The following is a 21,727-nucleotide window of genomic DNA, read 5'->3' as shown; positions in this document are numbered from 1 at the left end:
CTTCATGCTTTTGTATTCTTTCTGTTAAACTTTTATTCATTGATAACATTATTAGTGGTCTTTTTATATACATATAATTTTTTAGGTTAGTTGAAGTGATCTGCAATAGTTGTGAAAATTTATGATTTAGATTAGAAGGATATTTTGAAATTTATTAAAGCCATGCCTACATGAAAATTAAAGAATAAGTATAACTCAACAATATAATGAAATGATAAGACAAATCAATGTCTTTTAGTATACAATTAATTGAAAAAAACAGAACAATTAAAAATTAATTATTTCATAACAGCCATATGTATCTGTATCTGTATTAGGAAATCCCTCCTTCAAAGGAGCACTTCATAATGCATATATGAGATTCTTTTTTGCAGAATGATAAAAGATTGGAACAGAGATTTTCAAAAATCGAAGAAAGAGCTCAAGCTAATAAAGGAAAACCAAAGCATGATAACTTAAGTCTCTGTGACTGGGAAAGTATTGAAACGCCAGAAAATCAAATACAGTGTAAGACTATAAATACCTTTAATAAGAAGATTATGTAGAATAGTTATTCGTCGAGGTGCTGATATGGGTCGAGGGCTGATACCTGGGCCGACATTGGAAAGGCCATGTATTAATCTCTATTTATAACTCTGTAATATTTGCCCCTGGATGTGATCAAAACAAGAATCAATATATTAATATATATTTAAACAAATTTTTTAGAAATATTAAAACTTTCATAAAAAACCCATCTATAAACATATCTTAGCTTTTCAATTCAGACACTCAAATTTGACAAATTATGTAGTTTTGCTCTAAACATGCTAAAAAGTTAGACCAACAAATAATTTGAGAGGTTATATGGAAACTAGCTAACACATTTAACTATCCTGATTGTTGAAATATTCACTTTGTTCAATGTTTATGACTTTTCATTCACTTCAATTATTATTTTTCAGTTCTCTCCCTTGGTAGTGTAGCAGAGACAGATAACTTGTTGTTCTTTGAAACCAATCATTACAAGGTGAATTAATTTTGTTGTAGCTAAAACATTTCATGTCAATCTTCTAAATAGTGTAAAGACTTAGGTCAATTTCATGTCACATGACTTTTTTTCATAGTTTTGAGATGGAAAATACGTTTCGTTTTTGTGTTCACATTTTGATAACTATGATTGTAGCATTTTTTAGCTGCAGTATAAAAACAATTTATGGATTAAAATTTAAAGAAATGATATCTTTTCTGTATCTTACCTACAATTCTATGTTGAGAAAATTTATTTTTTGTAGCCTAAATTGGTTGAAATCTCAAAAGGAAGGAAATTTGATTTACATTTACGAGGACTACACGAATTATGTTCTTGGGGAGCCAAAGAAGGACTTCAGAAGCTTAGACACATATACCAGGTTTGTTTAACAACTTTTATTTGCATTGGGGACAAAAATGTATCATAAAATTGAGAATGGAAATGGGGAATGTGTCAAAGAGACAACAACCCAACCATAGAACAGACAACAGCAGAAGGTCTTCAACAGGTCTTCAATGCAGCGAGAAATTCCCGTACCCGGAGGCGTCCTTCAGCTGGCCCCTAAACAAATATATATACTAGTTCAGTGATAATGAACGCCATACTAGACTACAAATTGTACACAAGAAACTAAAATTAAAAATAATACAAGACTAACAAAGGCCAGAGGCTCCTGAGTTGGGACAGGCGCAAAAATGCCTATTTTTAAAAATACCTATTTTTTAATACAATTTTGCAACAAACGCAACTTTTAGGAAAAAAAGTTTACATTTTAAAACTCAGAGTTTGTTGTCCAACTGTCCATGATGTGTATGCCAATCACATTGTTTGGTGACATATGGAGGGAGCCAGTGTCCCTGGGGAGAACCATCAACTTTAGGCTGATAAACTGACAATCCAATTTAATTAATATTTGAGTAGAAACTCACCTAGAATCATGTAAATTCTGAACACACAACCTAAGTGTTGACAGGCTAGTGATACAGTAGTAGAACTACAAAGAAAACTGGGCAAGTCTGTCTGGGTCTTATTAACCTATTTGTATCAGCCAACAAAGGTTTTTGAAATATTACAGTTATTTTTTTGAATTTTACTACTTTTTTCCAGTATTTCAAACAGGACATTGCCACTCTTCAAATGGAAAAAAGAGACCTGTCTTTGTTAGGTAAGAGTTTTATTGCTGTTCAAGAGTAATTTCTGTATAATTTCTAAAACATGTCCTTGAAAGTGACCTTTTTCTAATCACAATTTAAGTTCTCTGAAAAATGTCCGACTAAACAAATTGTGTTTTTCATGAAATATAAGAGAAGCAATAATTATCAAAAATTTGGGGCTGCTCAATAAATACCACAGAATTAAAAAAAAAAAAAAGAAAAATGATTTTAAATAACAAATTTACAAAGCAAATACTGTACATGTGTTCCACTAACCCCAGATAGACTACTATTTATCAATGCAAAACCAGAGTTTGTATTGTAAGATATTGCTATTCCAGAACAGATAAAACATTCTCATTACACTAGTACTTATAACAAGTTAATGTAAATTTAGAAATCATGGAGAGTTTTTTTTTTAATGCAAATAATGTGACTCAGTGAGTATCACAATATATCCTATACAGTACCATTCAAACGGATTGATTCAATATCGTTTTTTTCCAATTTCTGTGTTTTTCGGAGCCACACCGAGTACCGCGGATTTCACTCCCAAATTCCTCCAAAGATTCTCTCCCAACACCGCTTGGCTGTTAATTGGTTTATTGTCCATCGGATGTACTAAAAATTAACAACGCGTGACAACATAATCGGATTAGCCAGATAATTTACCTAGTATGTACATTTAATCGATCTTGATTGCACAGGTGTGCTTTAAAATCACGGTATTAAAATTTTAGCAAATGTTTTCCTTTCTTTGACAGATAATGAAATTATCATTTAGAATAAAAATAACTATTATCTTATATGTTTTTGTCCCATGCCATTATCTTTGAAATAATTTTACAAACACAAAAAATATGAAGAACAAATTTGTTATTTTGTGTTTCTATTACAGTCCAGTCAGGTCATACATTGTGTTCTTTCATCAAAGACGATTTTGCCACCATTAGAATCTTTTATGACTCAATAAGCAATATCTGTGCATTAATTGTTCATTATTTAAAAATCAACTGGCTAATAAAAAAAATGTCATTTCATATTTTACAAAACGGTTTTCAAATTGACTTTATATCAATTTCGTCATTTAAATTTGGAAAGTGTAAAAATATTTTCACATTAAATTGCTATAATTTTACCTGTCTTCATGTTTTTGACAAGTTTATGATGCTCAGCCATTTAACGTTTACAAAAGATGTTAAAAGTTGTGATGATAAGTAATCTGCTTATTGCCATCCGATAGGTCACTAATCCTTTTATTATTATTAAACCTCAATTGCCCATCACAATATTCTATTCCAGTTAAATCAGTCAGCATTTCATTTACAACATTTCTCAACCGCCCATAATTGGCAGTCCTTTAACGTATTTTTTCATTTGAACACAATTGTTCCCCCGGACAATTTCCATCATAATTTCGATATTTCATCAACCATAAATTTATATTATTGACCACGGAGGTATAACTAATGTTCAGGTTTACGTTCTGTTTTGACTGATAAAACATAAAAAATGAAATAGCTAGAGAATATTTGTTCTCATTAGGGCCCCGCCACAGGCGGGTCGCCCTATAGTGATCAGTCTGTCCGTCCGTCCGTCCGTCCGTCCTTAACACTTTGTGTCCGCTCCATATCTAGAGAACCATTATGATTTCATACTTTATACTTTACATGTTTATTAACCACCACCAGAGGGCGTGTCATGATGTATGTACAACTTCCTAGGTCAAAGGTCAAGGTAAAAAAACTTTGGTTTCAGTTGACAACCCTGTGTCCTGTGGTGAAGATCGTGTCCGCTCTATATCTTGAGAACCGTTATGATTTCAAAGTTTATACTTGACATGTATATGAACCAACACAAGAGGGTGTGTCATAATTTATGAACGACTGCCTAGGGCAAAGTTCAAGGTCAAAAACTTTGGTTTCAGTTGACAACCCCATGTCCTATGGTAAAGATCGTGTCCGCTCTATATCTTGAGAACCGTTATCATTTCAAAGTTTATACTTGACATGTTTATAAACCAACACCAAAGGGTGAATCATAATTTATTTACAACTTCCTAGGTCAAAGGTCAAGGTCAAAAACTTTGATTTCAGTTGACAAACCCATGTCCTATGGTAAAGATACAATTTTTTAATGCACATTATTCACAGCGGGGCCCACAGAGATGGCTCCCATCTCAATGATATCTAGTTTATTCGGAAAAGAATTATATTTTAGATTCTGGTAAATCAATTGTAAAAGGACCTTGTAGAGCCTCAATACGAACACACTAAAATGTCGTTCTGCAACTTTAAAACCCGAATGAACTTTCCCATTGTCGTCTAGAAAGGTCACCTGAGTTTACTGGTACGTGATATTATTTCCTGCCCTTTAAAAATCTTGTCTGATAAGTGACATGTGTATTGTGGAATTGTCCTCGCACGGCAAATAATTGTTTTTGAATCTTTTACGATCACTGTTCAAAATACACAAATTTACATCTATTGTGCGAAAATAAATATAATTCAAAGATGAATTAATGCAGCTGTGGAAGTATTCCTGTTGTAACTGAAATGTATTATTATCCTAAAGTAATGCCAACAAATCGTAAAATGAAAATGCCGTAAACATTAAGAATAACGAATGGTGAATAACATTTTCTTTTTTACTTGCATATACAAAACTTAGTGACATGTAATTTTTATGATTTTCTTTAAACTGCTTTCATTAATTTAGCGGAAGTTTCCGGTTATTTTTACACAAGTATGTCTATTTCGTAAATAAAATATTAATTTACTGGTGAAAACATGGAGGTCAAAATTAAGTACAGTTTTTATTTTTTATAAAACTTTAATGCAATTGAAAGAATTAACAACAACATTTTGCTTTTAAATCTTTTATTCATTCAAGCAATTAGATAATCATAAAAAGAAAATGCCGTAGACTTACATACTTATTATGCCTAACAAATGGTGAATAAATTCCGTTTTACTTGCATATACAAAACTTTGAGACACAAAATTTCAAATTAAGACTTTAACTTTGAAGTAGAATATTGTGTTTTTTTCACATTTTCCACTATATTTTATAATCCTTTTTTTTTTTAAAAGCAAGTACATTTAGGTAAAGATATTTTTAGATTGGCAAGCAAGAAATACGAAAATATTTAAACTTATAATTACCACAAAAATTAAACTTAATCAGTATAAAAAGACGTTTAAAATTGTTTGACACTTAAACTGGTACAGTAGACCAGAAATATAATTCTTTATTACATCAACCTTTACCTGTCAGGTAATCCAATAACCCTATCAGTCGTGTGCCGGTATAGATCAAAGTAGGATAAGGGCAATTAATTCCTCGGTGTAGAGAGTGAGCTCGCTATCACAATAAACATTTACACGATTTTGGGAGAGATTACTCCTAAATTCCTCCCAACATTTTGGAAAGAATATCAAGAGTTTTTCAGAGTGACACCGACATTTTCCTTGGTGTAGGGTGTGGGAGAGGTGGTCCTCTTGAATGGTAATGTACATATATTTGTAGGCAAATTTGACTAAACTCACAATAATTAATTACACATTTTTGTTCTTTCATTCAAAATTTCAATAATAAAAGCTGAATGATTTCTGAATTTACAGTAATACATATTGAGCTATTTGCACATTTTATTTTGCATCAATTTCAAAATCTGTTTCTGTAAAAAGTTAAGGAATATTAATAACCTGTCCAGTAAATTCTTATCATTATTCTTGAAATTTGTATTATGAGTATTAAGTTTTACACATCAATTTTCCAGATCCACCAGCTGGTTTGGTGACCTTTGGGAACAAGTTCATAGGTTCTAATTTCATGACAAATATTGATAAGTAAGTTGCATTTATATATGTATATATTACTATAAATAGAAATAAGGTCATGTGGTATGATTGGCAAATAAACAACTATATATTTACAAAAGACTAGCATGACTAAAGGACAATTGCATATTGTTCCAAAGCTTTTGACTATATTGCATTCACTTTGCCTGTAATTCCATTTTTCCAACAAATACATTCTTCATGCTTATTGGGTAAGAAATGCATGAAATGCTATCGAAACCCTATTGTACTGACTTAATATATAATTCTTCCAAGTTTTATCACTACTTTTGAGATACACAAAATATAATGCATTTATTATAATGCCCATCCATGAACATTTCCAGACATTTATAATCAATGAAATAAACAATCAGTTTCACTGTGCATATTGCTATGTGTTTCTTTATTCTACATTGGCTAAAGGTATTGAGGGAGGGTTGAGATCTCAAAAAATATATTTAACCCAAACACATTTTTGCATCTGTCCCAAGTCGGGAGCCTCTGGCCTGTTAGTCTTGTATGTTGTTTTTTTTTAAATTTTAGTTGTTTATATGTTATGGAATATAAAGACTTGTTACTCATTTAAAAATTTAATTACCAAAACTTAAATCACTACACTTTTTGTTACAGAATCTGTATCAGTACATGTTGTTTTATGAGAGTACCTGGGACCAGAACTAATGTGGAAACATGGAACATGTTGGGGCACAGCTGGTCATCAGTAGGTATATTTTAGTAATGTGAAGACAACCAGTACCATTTTGCTAGAGGTTAAGGGTTAACTTTAATCAATGATACATTAATATATGAATTTACAGTATATAAGAATTAAGAGATGTGGTACAATTGTCAAAGAAACAGCTATCCACAAGAATTTAAATGACTTAGATTGGATATAAGCAGTTACATATTACTTTACAGCCTTCAACAATGAGAAAAACTTATGCTGTATACAGCCAGGTATAAAAGACCTAGACAAGAAAAACATGAAACAATTTAAAAGAGAACCCATTTAAAATCATTGTTTACTTATACCCAAGATGATCTGCTTAATTTGCAATTGGTAACCTACAACTAATAATGAATCCACGTAGTGCAATTTTGTTCAATTTTTTTTTATTGTGCCTAGGGTATGGAAATAGGTTACAGTACATCTTGTTAGACCTAGTGGTCAAGATGCACAACTACACAGCCTAAGTTTAAATTCTGATAATTAACTTAAAATTTTTAGAACTGTATACATGGTATATTATTTGCAGCTTACTTTTACATCAATATGTATTGAATGAGATTCAAAAATATGTAGAAAAAAATAAAAGAATAGTTTTACAGACTTTTTGTTTCTTTATTTGCATGTGAAAGTTTCTTTCTCAATTTACAGACAGACACTCTGTCCAGTTTCAAGTCAGTACCAAGTTCTTTCCAATCAGTAGTTAATGACGATTCAGACTCCGACTCTATGTTATCAGCTACAAGTGATCTAGGATTTTACTTGCAGTAAGTGATCTCTTTATCATCCATGATCTATTTCCCGCTGAACATCAAACACCTGTCAATCAATCTTTAGTGATCTCTAAACTGTACAGACTCAGTAAAGTATGTTATGATTAAAATGAGATGTAGAATTCATTTAAAAAAAGAAATGATCAAACAACTCATGAAAAGAACAATAGATTAAAGAACTGATTTCAACTATACTGTATGTGTGATCTTTTCAAGATCTCTGTAACATGTGTAATATTATTGTGGGTTATTGTTATTCATAGGATACCACTGCCGCTGTGGTCTTGTTGTAGAGTGTTTTCCTTGTGTGCAGGAGGTCATGGGTTCAAACACTAGAAGGGTCAAATCAATTATTAAAATTTGATATTTGCTGCTTCTCCACTAAGCACACAACATAAAGTAGTAAGCACAAAGATTAGATTGCTCAGGGTTTGAATAATGGGTCTGGGTAGGTCTTCCTGCAAGCTGTCACCTTGTGAACTAACATATTAAAAATCCAGCTTAGCCTGTCCATTTAGTACAAATCATATTACATTACCTCTAGCAGGAAATTCCAAATGTTAGTTCGGAAATTTATATTCGGAGTATTCAGACTTTTCTGAGCTCCAAAAAAATATTTTCATGCAAAATGAGAGGTTTTTAAAAAAAAATCCAAGCTGGTCTCCGCATATATTCGGAATTCCAAACTTTTGTTTGGAGATTTATTTAAAATTCTGCATTCTATTTGTGAATTATTCGGAGTTATTAGAAAATATTAGATATATATATATCATAAGCATGTTCTTGTACTGTATATGCATTTAGTTCAAGCAGGGTTAAGAGGTTAAGCTGCTGTCCATCATCATCTTGGATTTTGTTGATGTGTGTTGACCACAAAGTTAAAAATGTTCAACCAAAACAAATTATCTATTGGCATGTATACATCATGTACATGTATGCAGACTAACAGAACTAGCCAAGGAATTTGTTTTTGTCCCGGCTGATAAAGCTGCGAATAATATCATTATTGTTTGACGTAAATTTTATATAGAGGTTCTGCAAAAGGAAATCACGAATTCACCAACATTCCAAATGACTTCATTTTCAGAAAACGACATCTGTAACAAACATAAACTTTTAGCTACTTCTTTACAAGCAGAACCAAACACAATGAAAGTCCCAACTATGTACTGGCTTCCGAAGCTGCACAAAAAACCTTACAAATATAGATTTATTTCATCTTCCAGCCATTGTTCAACTACTAAATTGTCTGTTTTACTTACTAGTACACTTGGTACAATAAAAAACCTGATAATAAATTGTTCAAATAAGGCCTTTGAAAATAGTGGAATTAATTACTTTTGGAGTGTCAAAAACTCGTTGGAAGTACTTGATAAATTGCATGCATATATTGGTGATTTTGAATCTGTTCAAAGTTTTGATTTTTCTACCCTATATACCACTTTGCCTCATATTCTTATTAAGAAAAAATTCACATCCCTAATTAACTGGGCATTTAAAAAGTCGGAATGCGAGTACATATGTTCAAACTCTTTTAGATCATTTTTTAGTAGCAATAAACAAAAGAACTATGTCAATTGGACATGCTTTGATACTATTTATGCACTTGAATTTTTACTTGATAACATTTTTGTTCGCTTTGGAGATTCCGTATATCGTCAAGTTATTGGAATTCCAATGGGGACTAACTGTGCACCACTTATTGCGGACCTGTTTTTGTATTGTTATGAGTTACAATTTATGACTAAAATTAGCAAAGACCCATCAAAACAACATTTGATACAAAAATTTAACAATACTTTTAGATATTTGGATGATATATTGGCTCTAAATAATGACGACTTCAGTATGTATACTAAAGAAATTTATCCTGTAGAACTTACTTTAAATAAAGCTAATGATAACAATGACCACTGCCCTTTCCTTGATCTTGATATCTATATCATAAACGGGAAGCTTAATACAAAAATTTATGATAAAAGAGATGATTTTTCATTTCCTATTGTTAATTATCCATTTTTAGATGGTGACGTTCCCTTGTCACCATCTTATGGTGTTTATATATCTCAACTTGTACGATTCGCTCGTGTATGTAACAATGTATTAGATTTTAGCGAGAGAAATTTATGTATTACTGAAAAATTATTACACCAGGGTTTTCGATATCACAAACTGGTCAAAACATTTACTAAATTTTATCACCGGTATAAGGAAATAATACGTAAATATAACTCAACATGCAGACATCTTATACGTTCAGGTATTTCACATCCAAAATTTTATGGAAATATTCTTTATAAAGCACAAAAATGTCAGTATTCTCCTCAGAAACTAACAAAACCTTTAAATAGACTTATTAAAAGGGGATATAGTTACGATACTGTTGTCAGGTCATTAAAGATTGCATATTTTGGCTTTAACATTGATTCACTGATAGGGTCTTTGCATCGGAACTAAACACATTTATTTCTAAAAAAACAGTTGTTGGCATGACACGGGTTATGTTCTTCTCATATATTTTATGATAGTATGATACTAAACCCCTAACGGGAGGGATTGTACCTGATATTCATATGATGAAGACATAATCTTTCAATCAGTTTAATTGAGGTCTGGAGCTGGCATGTCAGTTAACTGCTAGTAGTCTGTTGTTATTTATGTATTATTGTCATTTTATTTATTTTCTTTTGTTACATCTTTTGACATCAGACTCGGACTTCTCTTGAACTGAATTTTAATGTGCGTATTGTTATTCTTTTACTTTTCTACATTGGCTAGAGGTATAGGGGGAGGGTTGAGATCTCATAAACATGTTTAACCCCGCCGCAATTTTGCGCCTGTCCCAAGTCAGGAGCCTCTGGCCTTTGTTAGTCTTGTATGATTTTAAATTTTAGTTTCTTGTGTATAATTCGGAGTTTAGTATGACGTCCATTATCACTGTACTATTATGCATATTTTAGGGGCCAGCTGAAGGACACCTGCGGGTGCGGGAATTCTCGCTGCATTGAAGACCCATTGGTTGCCTTCGGCTGTTGTTTGCTCTATGGTCGGGTGGTTGTCGCTTTGACATATTCCCCATTTCCTTTCTCAATTTTATTTTGCAAAACCACAATCAAATATCAGCGAAAATACTATTTTCCGTCAATCAACGAAAAATTGGTTATCATGTAAATAAATGTAATTATATTGTATAGTGTATTATGTACTTCAGCTATTTTAATCACGAAATCAGTGTTATATAACCAGATTAGGGAAACACTTCTTAATTTACAGAAATTCCATCAAAATAAAGAGTGAAATTGTTTAGAAATAAATTAATAGCAATGCTCAATTTGTTTTAGGAGGACCAACAGTTTAGGATCATTCCAGTTAGTAGGGTCCTTTGATAGTTTCAGAAACTCCATGACGCCTCCAAAGGATGGCTTCCTTCCAGATAGTAATAGATCCTCATTACAGGATGAACATCCTGCTTCACAGGATCCTTTAGAAAAGACTTTATCCAATGAAATTCAAGGATCAGATAAGACTTTGTCCAATGAAATTCAAGAATTAGAAAATACTTCATCCAATGAAATTCAAGGATTAGAAAAGACTTTACCCAATGAAATTCAAGAATTAGAAAAGACTTTATCTAATGAAATTCAAGGATCAGAAATAACTTTATCCAATGAAATTCAAGGATTAGAAAAGATATTATCCAATGAATTTCAAGGAACAGAAAATAAAACTACAACACAGGAAACATTAAGTGATATGGGTAAAGGAGACCTTGAAGAAACACTTTGTCAAAATAAAGAAGATTCTATAAAGAATACTGGAAACATTGATAGAAATGGAAGTTTGAAAAACTTGACCACTGATTCTTTGAATGAAATTGATAATCACAGAGATTCTATAAATGTTGTTGAGGTTGATTTTGAAGACCAGGAAAGGCTAACAACGTTAACTGATTCTTTGCAAGAGCTTGATAATCACAAAGCGTCTATAAATGTTGTTGATAATGATTTTGAACACAGGGAAAGGTCAACAACAATTGTAAATGAAGCTGCTCACGATAATGATACTTCGGATGAAATTCAACAAAGTGGAGAAAGTAGTTGCTCATGTGATTATAGCATGTCTGTGCCAAGAGATCAGTTAAAAACATTAACTAATGTGGATGTTGTTTTGTCAAAAGATTCGGAAAAAGACAAGAAGATAGATAGAGATATAACTTTTATTAATGAAGAAAATGAAACCGCAAGTGATTTAAATAATTTATCAGAAAATATGAGAAAAAATGAATCAGTAAATAATATTGATACTGAATCTATGAAAAATTTATATATTGAATCTGTAAATAATGGAATGGATGAATCAACAAAAAATAGAAATGGGGAATTGACTAATAATAGAATTGATAAATCAACAAGAAATGAATTAGCTGAATCAGCAGAAATTGCAAATGCTCAATTTGCAATTGTTGGAAATAAAGATGAGAAGAAAGTTGTTGGCAAAAAATTTTCTGATACAAATGCTATTGAAAATTTAGGTCAAATGATAACAAAAGGTCACTTAGACTGTGATAATTGTCCCCATGGTGATGTGGATAGTAGTTCTGGGGTGTCATCTTGTAGTGGATGTCCGCCAAAAGTATCGCAATCTTTACAGTCAGGTATGCTGGCTTTATTATTATCAAAGTACTATGTTTTTAGATAATTGTCAAAATTGCCAAACTCAGGTTTTGTTTAGCTATTGACAAAATGATTAAACTAGCATAAATTTTAAAAATTATTATTCTAATTATTAATATACCATTCATCATGTTCATGTTTTTACCCCCTTATGCAATAAAAGAAAACAACATGTTATTAATTTCATGTGTCTGATCTTTTATTTCTCAAATGTTTTTACAAATGGCATTTAACAAATGTTTAAAGATATGGTAGGGGATGTGAATTAAGCAGGTAATTTAAATATGAAAGTATCCCATAAGCACTTTATTTAGATTGTTTAATTGTTTCAGAAGATGAAATTAGTATACAGCAACAGGAGAATATTAACAGAAGAGGGTAGGTTGCACACTGGTCATTTAAATGAAATTAAGATATATGATTTTTAAATATGTGCAAAAATATCTTAAAATTTGTAACATAGAAGAGGACCATAAAAAATCTTGTGTTGAAGAAAAAAAGTACTATTACAAAATTGGCTAATGCTGAAAAGACTAAAAGAAGTTATTTAACCTGATTTATTTTTTGAATAAATAAAAAAAGAACCCATGCAATTATATGGTACATTTGATGCATGTGGATTTTGACTAATAATTAGAGTTTTTTTTTTACTTTTATGAAAAATTATCCTGTTTCAAGAAAAGCTTTTTTCAATGTAATTTTTTTCATGATGTTACATTTAGATCCAAGACAGAAATGGAGCAGTGCTGCAAAACAGATCTTTTTAGATTTAGCACTCAAATTGAAACATTAGCTTCAGGTATGTTTATTTTTAATTTTTTGATTTATTATCGATAATCTATATATGAATGCTTGATAACTTTTTTAAGTCACACAAAAGCCATATATACATATATCATGTATATATAGCATGTATAAACAATTCATAAACTATTGCAAATTCTTTGTATACAATATTAATGTTTAAATAATTAAGAAGTGCAAGAATTGCAGAAAATTTCTCACCTCTTATTTGTAGTATACATAATATTTTGGTAGCTATTATTTCTGTTATTAAGCTTTACTTAATTTAAGATTAAATCTAGCAGCCAAATTTTATGTGCACTTGGTTCATATCTTTAATTCTTAAATAAATGGTTCCCAAATTTTGACATTAAACTGTATTGCTACTTAACATTTAAGGCAGATATTTTGTTTGAAGCTTGCATGAGGCCTACTGTTACCCCCCCCCCCCCTCCCCGAGCTTAAACATAAATCTCCCTACATCAGATTTCAAATTTAAAGTCACTGTTTTGGCTGAATGTGCCTGTAATTTTACATCCCACACAACCTAATTCCACAATTAAAAAATGTATATGAGTTTTATGTTATAAAAGGACGAAATTTTGCTAAGCCTAGAGGAAATGCTGCATAAATATAATGCTACATAATTTTAAAATGCCAGTCTTTATTATTGTGAAACATTTTCTTGTCAAATTTGAAAATAATAGAAACATTTAATTTCATAAAATTTTAACAAAATACTTACTCCAACCCATTGACACAAATATTAGAATTTCAGAAAACTTGAATCACTCATGTACATGTGCACCACATCTGAAAAACTTTATTAGATATATAGCAGTTTGACAAACACTAAATTTGGTCATTGAGAAACTTAACTTTTCCTTAACAATAGAATGTGATCAATAAAACATTCAGATGATTTGTACAGAGTTATCTCCCTGTAGTGTTATCTACCACCTTAAGTTAAGTTAAAAAATCTCTTATTTCTTGTAGGGTTTGGAATCACTAAAGTACTTCAGAGCTATAACCATATCCAGAACGTGATATACAGTATGTTAACGGGGAGGACTGTGGTAATAATTGGTTCATCACACTACGAAGAAGAAGTCAAAAATCTGGTGACCGCACTGAAATTATTTCTACCTGGTTGTCACAGGTAAATATTTCTGACTCATTGTGATATACATACAAGTTAATAAAATAAGTGATTTGTTAGAACTGTTATTTCATTTATTTTTCATTGAATACAAATTTTCACAGACTTCAATTGTATGCATGGTGTACCTCAAATTTAATTGTTCAACCAAGTATATATTTGTAATAGGATTGTGTATAGCTTTTATAAAAAACATGAAACCAAGAAGCAATAAAAACAACTTTTTCATTTTTATACTTTTGTTGCCCATTTAAAGAATGCTATATATTGTCCATTTGTTTATAGATGTCAGACTAGTTGTATCCAGTGGTCTTCGAAAGCAATAGCAGTTACAGACCTGATAGAAATAAAACTGATTGGTATTTGTAGACACGAAAAGAAATCGGTAGACAGAATGGTTCCTAAAGCAGTTCAGGTAAAACGAAATAGACTGTTAAGCAGTTCAGTAACTCAGAAACCATTCAATTGCTAACCAGTTTTCTACTTCTAGGGTGTGTTTAGTGACATAATCTACCCAGGAGGGTCTCCCAGGAACAGTTACCAGTTTTCTTTTAACTGTCTAGTTTAATAAATAATTTTTATTGGAGATAAATAATAAAAAGAAATAAAGTATTGATAAGACTGCAATTTTAGTAGAATTTTGCACACCTAAGCCTAAGGACTTGTAAAGGCAAACCTGTTTTTTTACTATAAAAAAAATATGAACAAACAAGCATTAAGAAAAGCACAAATGTGTATTTCATTACTGTAACCACATGATGCATCTTTATTACTTTTGTAACTACTTTTATTTTTTCAGAAATACATTACTCTATTGGATGTAGAAAGAAGAGTAATAATTTCACCTGTTTATCAGGTAGGTATAGATGATCGGGTTTTCTACACATTGTTAATGAAAATATCAGCTATGAGCCACAATGTGAACCTTTTTGGCGAGTGAGCGCAGTGAACGAGCTAAAAAGTTTCACATTGTGTCGAGCGGCTGATAAAGTTGAAAAGTAATATTATTTATCAATTAAGCAAAGCTATTTCAATAAATTTCAACACTTTTAATCCAAAGATCATCATGGTTATATTAAAAAAATATTTTGAATAGTTCAGCAGTTTTTTTCTAACATCTCTTAAGTAAATAATAGAGAAATTAAATTGACAGTCTTTAACTTAACTATCTCTAAATATATCATGTTAGCACTATTTTGTGCAATTTTCCTTTGATCTTATTTTGTGATAATTTTTCATAACATGCTACTTGCTTTAGATGGAAAATTATTGCTAGAAACAAAGGAGTCACGACGTGGGGTTGCTTATGAAATTGAAATTGACACATCGTCCTAAGAAAAATAGCGATAAATAGGTTATCATTGGTCACCTTAACTCGATTGCTTTTCTCGCTTTCGCCATACCGGCTTAAGCGAGAAAACCAATCTCGTTGAGATGATCAACGATAATCTATAATTCTAGAGGATTATTTGCAAAAATTCCAGTCAAGAGATAAACTTTCCTTAGCTGCTGTTTAAAATAGGAGAAACTGAACTGTCATTTTTGTCTGAGAGAATTTGAAGTTTCATTTTTTTTTTTTATTTCAGGGAAGTTTAATCACAACAATTTTATCAAGAAAAAAGTCATTTAAGACAGAAGAAGGTTATATCCAGTTTATAAAAGTGTAAGTATCCAAACTATACAGAATATATTTGTATATTTTATTGAAAAGTAAGACCAAGTTCGGTTATATTTTAGTTTATTTTGATAAAGTTCAACTCCTCCTTTTATAAATATAAGAAGATGTGGTATGACTGCCGATGAGACAACTCTCCACTTAAGTCACAATTTGTAAATGTGAACCATTAAGGTCTAACAAGGAGCCTTGGCTCACACTGAACAGCAAGCTATAAAGGGTCCCAAAATGACTACTAGTGTTAAACCATTCAAAGAGGAAAACCAACTGCCTAATCTATATAAAATGAGGAAACAAGAAACACTTAAGAACCACAACAACAAAGGACGACCACTGACCACCGGGTTCTGACTTAGGACAGGTGCAAACAAATGCAGCAGGTTTAAATGTTTTAACAGGTGCCAAACATATTTTGTGGACCTTTTTGGTTATGCTGCATTATAGTCAACATTTCCCTATATAGTCTATGCGAAATATTTCATAAAAAATCATTTTTAATCATTTTTTATACGACTGCAAAAAAATTTTTGGTCGTATATTGGTATCACATTGTCGGCGTCGTCGTCGTCGTCAGCGAAATCCAAAGACAGATGGTTTTCGGATAATAACTTTAGTACAAGTGAATAGAAATCAATAAAATTTTAACACAAGGTTTATAACCACTAAAGCAAGGTTGGGATTGATTTTGGGGATTATGGTCCCAACAGTTTAGGAATTATGGGCCATAAAGAGGCCCAAAAAGGCATATTTGTAGTTACCAGACAATAACTTGTGTTTAAGGTCAAGGATCAGTAAATAAACTAGTCCATAGATTTTTTTAAAACTTAAAACTCAATTAGATATTGAAAATATACATCAGAAAATGAAAAAAAAAGTATATGTCACCGACTTCGTTTTCAAGAAAAATCCATTTTTAAAATGGTCCGAGAGGGTACTCAATTACATTGAATATATAGGGTAAATCTATATCTTTCTTCTACAATTTTCGGTTTCTGGTATAAATCACGAGAACCGCTCCATAGAATTTTTTTTTAAAGTAATATTTTTTTCCTCTTTGTCTTACGAATTAGATGATATTTAAAAAAAATTATGGTCACCGACTTCGTTTTCCCTGTAGAAGCGACGCAAACCCAACATTTTGACAAAAAAAAACATCAAAATTCGTGACGTCGTAATTTTTATTACATAACGTCAATTTATCATGCTAATAATTTCCAACGTTCTTCGTGTTGATTATGCACGATGATTATGTGTTTCGTATCAATAGATTCTTTTTATCATAAGAGTCTGGATAATTATCATAAATTTTTATTTAGTATTACAAATATTCTTTATTCTTTATATTTTAGCACCTCATTATACACTTTTTCTTTTTTTTTCTTTTTTACATTTTATTCTGCAATTTTTGCCCATTATTCTGTATTCCGTAAACCCCAATCAGACCCTCTTTTATGGAACATTTTAAAAAGAAATTATACGTTGTAAAAAATGTGATACATGTATGTTCCTTATCAATATACATATCTAAAACAATTACTAATTCAGACAAAAATACGTTGTAAGTACATGAACGCAAAAATGGTAAAATCTTAAAAATAGAAATCATCAGGGTTACTGTCTACAAGTTGACTCAATAAAAGATGTAATTGAAGCTATATTTTTTTATCCCCCTCAACTACCCCTGTACGTCTGTCCATCCGTCATTCCGTCTGGCCGACCGTCCTTCCGTCCGTCCGTCCCCCTTTATAGTTTATAGTTATTCCACAAAACATCTACAGTTTGAATCCTAGAACGTACTTTGCTGTCTGTTTGCATGTGGTCAGGGTTTTGATCTTTATTAATATTTGCTCTAATGAGAGATAGTTGAACTTTGTCATTTTTGGGTAACCAATTCATAAATCTCTTAGACTATCTTATAAGTCATCTGTTTACACTTTTCTCCGTTCCGATATATGATTTGGCCACTTTTGAAAAAAAGTTTTTTTTTTAGCAGCGGAACATGTAAAAGCTTGTGTTTTGGTACTATATCACGACGTGTTCTGTCCATATACTGCTGCTTAACATCGCATATATAAACAAACATTATATCAATGATTCTACAAATTCTTAAAGAGTGTCGTGTGGTTATTTATACATCTTCAAGTTAACAAGTAAAACACGCAGACAAACTGACATCTTTGTTAATATCTTTTTTGTTCTGTATAAAATTTATTGTATACAAGTCTATAAAAAGTTTACTAAATGGTTATTGTTCCATAAGTGTACATATGTATGCTCGAAGTATATATAGAATCAGTACATGATACACAACATGCGAAATATAAAGGGGGGGTAGTAATGACAGGAAACTAGATTAAATTAAGGCTTTGATGAATGTAAACTTTAATAAAACTGGAAGTTACATAAGGGGAACAGGAAAATAATAATATATTGCATCACTTACAACAACCTTTAAATTGACCAGTGATTTTGTATTCATTACTGACCAGCAACACCGAGATAATCCAACGATTTTTAAGGGTCCATATGAAGTGTGGACCTAAATGGTCTTTATCTTTAGATATAACGCTTATTCTGTAAAATCTTCAATTAACGTTTTTGTAAAATTCTTCTATCATTACATGATTTCTTAATTCTGTACATGGTCTACACTATTATATTAAATAATTATTTTATTTTCCGTTGTTATTCTTTATAATTTTGCAAACCTTTTTGTTCAATTTTGACATTCGTCAGTATCCGTATTCTGGAACTCCCTTTGAGATCTAATTATATGTGACAATAAATTATTGTGCTTCTCTCTCTGAATTTCGCTTTCTCTCAAGACATTTGTAGTATTTGTAGTACAGTGTATTTTCCAGAAATTACATAGTGTAAAAACATTTCCGAGGAAACCAAATTAACGGAGGTTGAGATATGACATAAAAACAGATGTACATATTTATGTTTGATATGCCTACAAAAATATCCCCCCCCCCCCAAACCGAAAAAAAACAAGAAAAAACAATCGCATACAGGCTGAGACATGACTGGTTATATTGTGTTTTGTTATTTAGTCCATCTAGACAAATGAGGGGGACCTTAAACGGGATTTCGGGATTGATCCTTTATGGATCCGGCTATTCTTTTTTCGAATTTCGGTATGGCAGGATTGAAATTTCTATAAATTTGGGACCTCGGGATTTCATGTTTTTAAGTCCGGGATTTCGGGATCAGGACCCCTGCTACTTACGGGATTTACATTTAACTTTAGGTACTGAAAGTCTGTGACACTGCATATTTTTCAGTCGGTATATATAGTAGTACTATGATGTAGAGGTGATCGATATAATCTCGTTCTCAACCTTCAAGTTTTATGAGGGAAATAGAATATTGAGAACAGTTCTATTGTATATTTGAGATGCTACTCTCAGCTAGGGTACAATTTTTTTTATTCGGTTAATTTTTACCCATATATATATAACAATTTCCTTTGAGGAGACAACCATACAAATCAATACTATTAGGATACTAAGCCTTGTATAAATCTTCAAACCATATACTATTTATACATGTATCTATTTAAAGATTAGTGTTCTATTTTTAACATCGAAATTGCGGACGTGAAAGAAAGCACCATTACAAAAACAAAAAAACAACGTTAGATTACAAAATGTAGCGATGGATCCATTTATGATCGTGAACCATCATTTTTGCTTATTATACGCCCGTCAAAATTTTGACGGGACGTATTATGGTATACAAATGTCCGGTGTCCGTCCGTCCGTCTGTCCGTCCGTCCGTCCGTCCGTCTGTCCGTCTGTCCGGCGTAAACATGTCGCACCGTAACTTGAGAACGACTTATCCAAATTTCATGAAACTTAATAAAGTTGTTTCTTATGATGGTCAAATGATCTGTATACTTTTTGGTGAAAATAAGATTTAAACTTTTTGAGTTACGGCACTTTGTAACTAAAACAGGGGTGTGTTTTTTTTCACATGTCGCACCGTATCTCAAAAACGTTTCTTGATTATTGCTTAAAACTTTACACACTTCTTAGTTATATTAATCTTAATATCTGTATACTTTTTGGTGATGATTCAAAATTTCATTTTTGAGTTTATGAGTATTTTATAAAAAAGGGGGAGGTTTTTTTTACATGTCGCGCCGTATCTCAAAAACGATTTTTGATTATTGCTTAAAACTTTACACACTTCTTTGTTATATTAATCTAAAGATCTGTATACTTTTTGGTGATGATTCAAAATTTCATTTTTGAGTTATTGAGTATTTTGTAAAAAAAGGGGGAGGTCTTTTTTACATGTCGTGCTGTATCTCTAAAACGATTTATGATTATTGCTTAAAACTTTACACACTTCTTTGTTATATTAATCTAAAGATCTGTATACTTTTTGGTGATGACTCAAAATTTTATTTTTGAGTTATTGAGTATTTTGTAAATAAGGGGAGGTTTTTTTTTTTACATGTCGCGCCGTATCTCAAAAACAATTTATGATTATTGCTTCAAACTGTACACACTTCTTTGTTATACTAATTTAAAGATCTGTATACTTTTTGGTTTCATTCAAAATTTTATTTTAGTGATATTTGTAAAAAAATAACAGGGTGGGGAGGGGGGGGTTCACATGTCCCGCTGTGTCTCAAAAACAATAAATGGTTATTGCATAAAACTTCCACACAAGACGTCGGGCGTATCATGCGCTCATGGCGCAGCTGTTTATTTTTAATTTGTTATAGTCTAAAAACTGTATGAATCTTAAAACTTGTTGTTCCAACCGTGAACAAGGTTAATTAATTTAAGTGTATTATTAGTCCAAGTAATTATGACGTCTGGCAAGGCTATTTTATTTTTTTTATGCGAGGAAGGCGTCCCAGAAAAAAATTTAAAATAGCCTTGCCAGACGTCATAATTATTTGGACTAGTGTATTATAGTTTAGTGCCATCTATGACTGACTGACAGCAGCGACGAATTTATGACCAGTAATGGCAGTATTAGTTTATGTGGTTCATTTCCTTTTCTCTAATTTAAAAATATTTTTACTTGTTCCGACTGGTGTGATAATGTTCAAAATATGGGAGATGTTATAGTCTTACCGGGGTGTCTCATTGGGGGGTTCCGATCCCGGATCCCGCTTACTGTTTTTTCAGATTCCCGTATCCCGCTTACACTATATACGTAAGCAATTCTCATTTTTTTGTCATTTCTCGGGTCCCGCTAGACCTCATTTCCCATGTTCACGCCACAATAATTTGACTTTCACGTGACCCGCTTACAAAAAATCGGCAATCCCGTCACGCTTAGACCCCAATGAGACCCACTTACCGTACAATACTATAAGTTTTAACTTTAGTATTAATTAATGTCCCAAACTTGCACCCCTTCTGCGAATTTTCTGCTAGGTGATGTCTTTTCCCGGTGAATATAGGGTTTTTGAAAGGACAGTTTTGACATACTACATATAGAATACTTCCGAGACCACACTGTTTTTTCTCATCACAATTATGTAGAAATAGTAGTGAGCAACAGTTTTCAGACTTGCTTTAACTGGTCGGCAGATATACAAACTCTACCACCCTACGTCCTGATTTTCGTTTTGAAGATCGTCTTCAAGACTGTTTTCATATTCATTTTCAATTTTTAATTTTAGAAAAACAAGTTCATTCTCCTAGAAGTAACATACTTTCCGTCAAATTTACCGTTGACGTTGTCTCATCGAAAAGTCGCCGGGTGCAATTTTTAACATTGCAAAATCTGGTCAAAGGGACGTAATTCGTACAAAACGTCGCAATATTTCGCGGAATCCGCTAGACGGCGTTCATTTACTGTTACTTGACCTTAAGTGTGTAGATCTCTCTGAAATTATATTGCAAGTTTCCATACCACAAAGGGATGGTTAGGATTGGCTTTGGGGGGTTATGGT

At 31.7% G+C, this 21,727-nt stretch overlaps 1 protein-coding gene across 1 annotated transcript in view; it reads left to right on the top strand.

Annotated features, from left to right (window-relative positions):
* The window catches only part of LOC139491327 (guanine nucleotide exchange protein SMCR8-like), a 44,261-nt gene that overhangs the window by 11,350 nt on the left and 11,184 nt on the right, over positions 1-21,727 (top strand). Inside the window, exons 9-22 of the mRNA XM_071278950.1 lie at positions 375-507; positions 945-1,009; positions 1,275-1,391; positions 2,120-2,177; positions 5,948-6,017; positions 6,642-6,732; positions 7,393-7,508; positions 10,856-12,168; positions 12,520-12,565; positions 12,910-12,986; positions 13,967-14,129; positions 14,415-14,544; positions 14,929-14,985; positions 15,716-15,792. Coding sequence (XP_071135051.1) covers positions 375-507; positions 945-1,009; positions 1,275-1,391; positions 2,120-2,177; positions 5,948-6,017; positions 6,642-6,732; positions 7,393-7,508; positions 10,856-12,168; positions 12,520-12,565; positions 12,910-12,986; positions 13,967-14,129; positions 14,415-14,544; positions 14,929-14,985; positions 15,716-15,792 — 2,513 coding nt within the window. The remainder of the gene's footprint in view (positions 1-374; positions 508-944; positions 1,010-1,274; positions 1,392-2,119; positions 2,178-5,947; positions 6,018-6,641; positions 6,733-7,392; positions 7,509-10,855; positions 12,169-12,519; positions 12,566-12,909; positions 12,987-13,966; positions 14,130-14,414; positions 14,545-14,928; positions 14,986-15,715; positions 15,793-21,727) is intronic.

The sequence above is a fragment of the Mytilus edulis genome, chromosome 10 (assembly GCF_963676685.1).
Source record: "Mytilus edulis chromosome 10, xbMytEdul2.2, whole genome shotgun sequence".
Lineage (NCBI taxonomy): Eukaryota > Metazoa > Mollusca > Bivalvia > Mytilida > Mytilidae > Mytilus > Mytilus edulis.
This window is presented reverse-complemented; position numbering and strand designations above follow the sequence as displayed.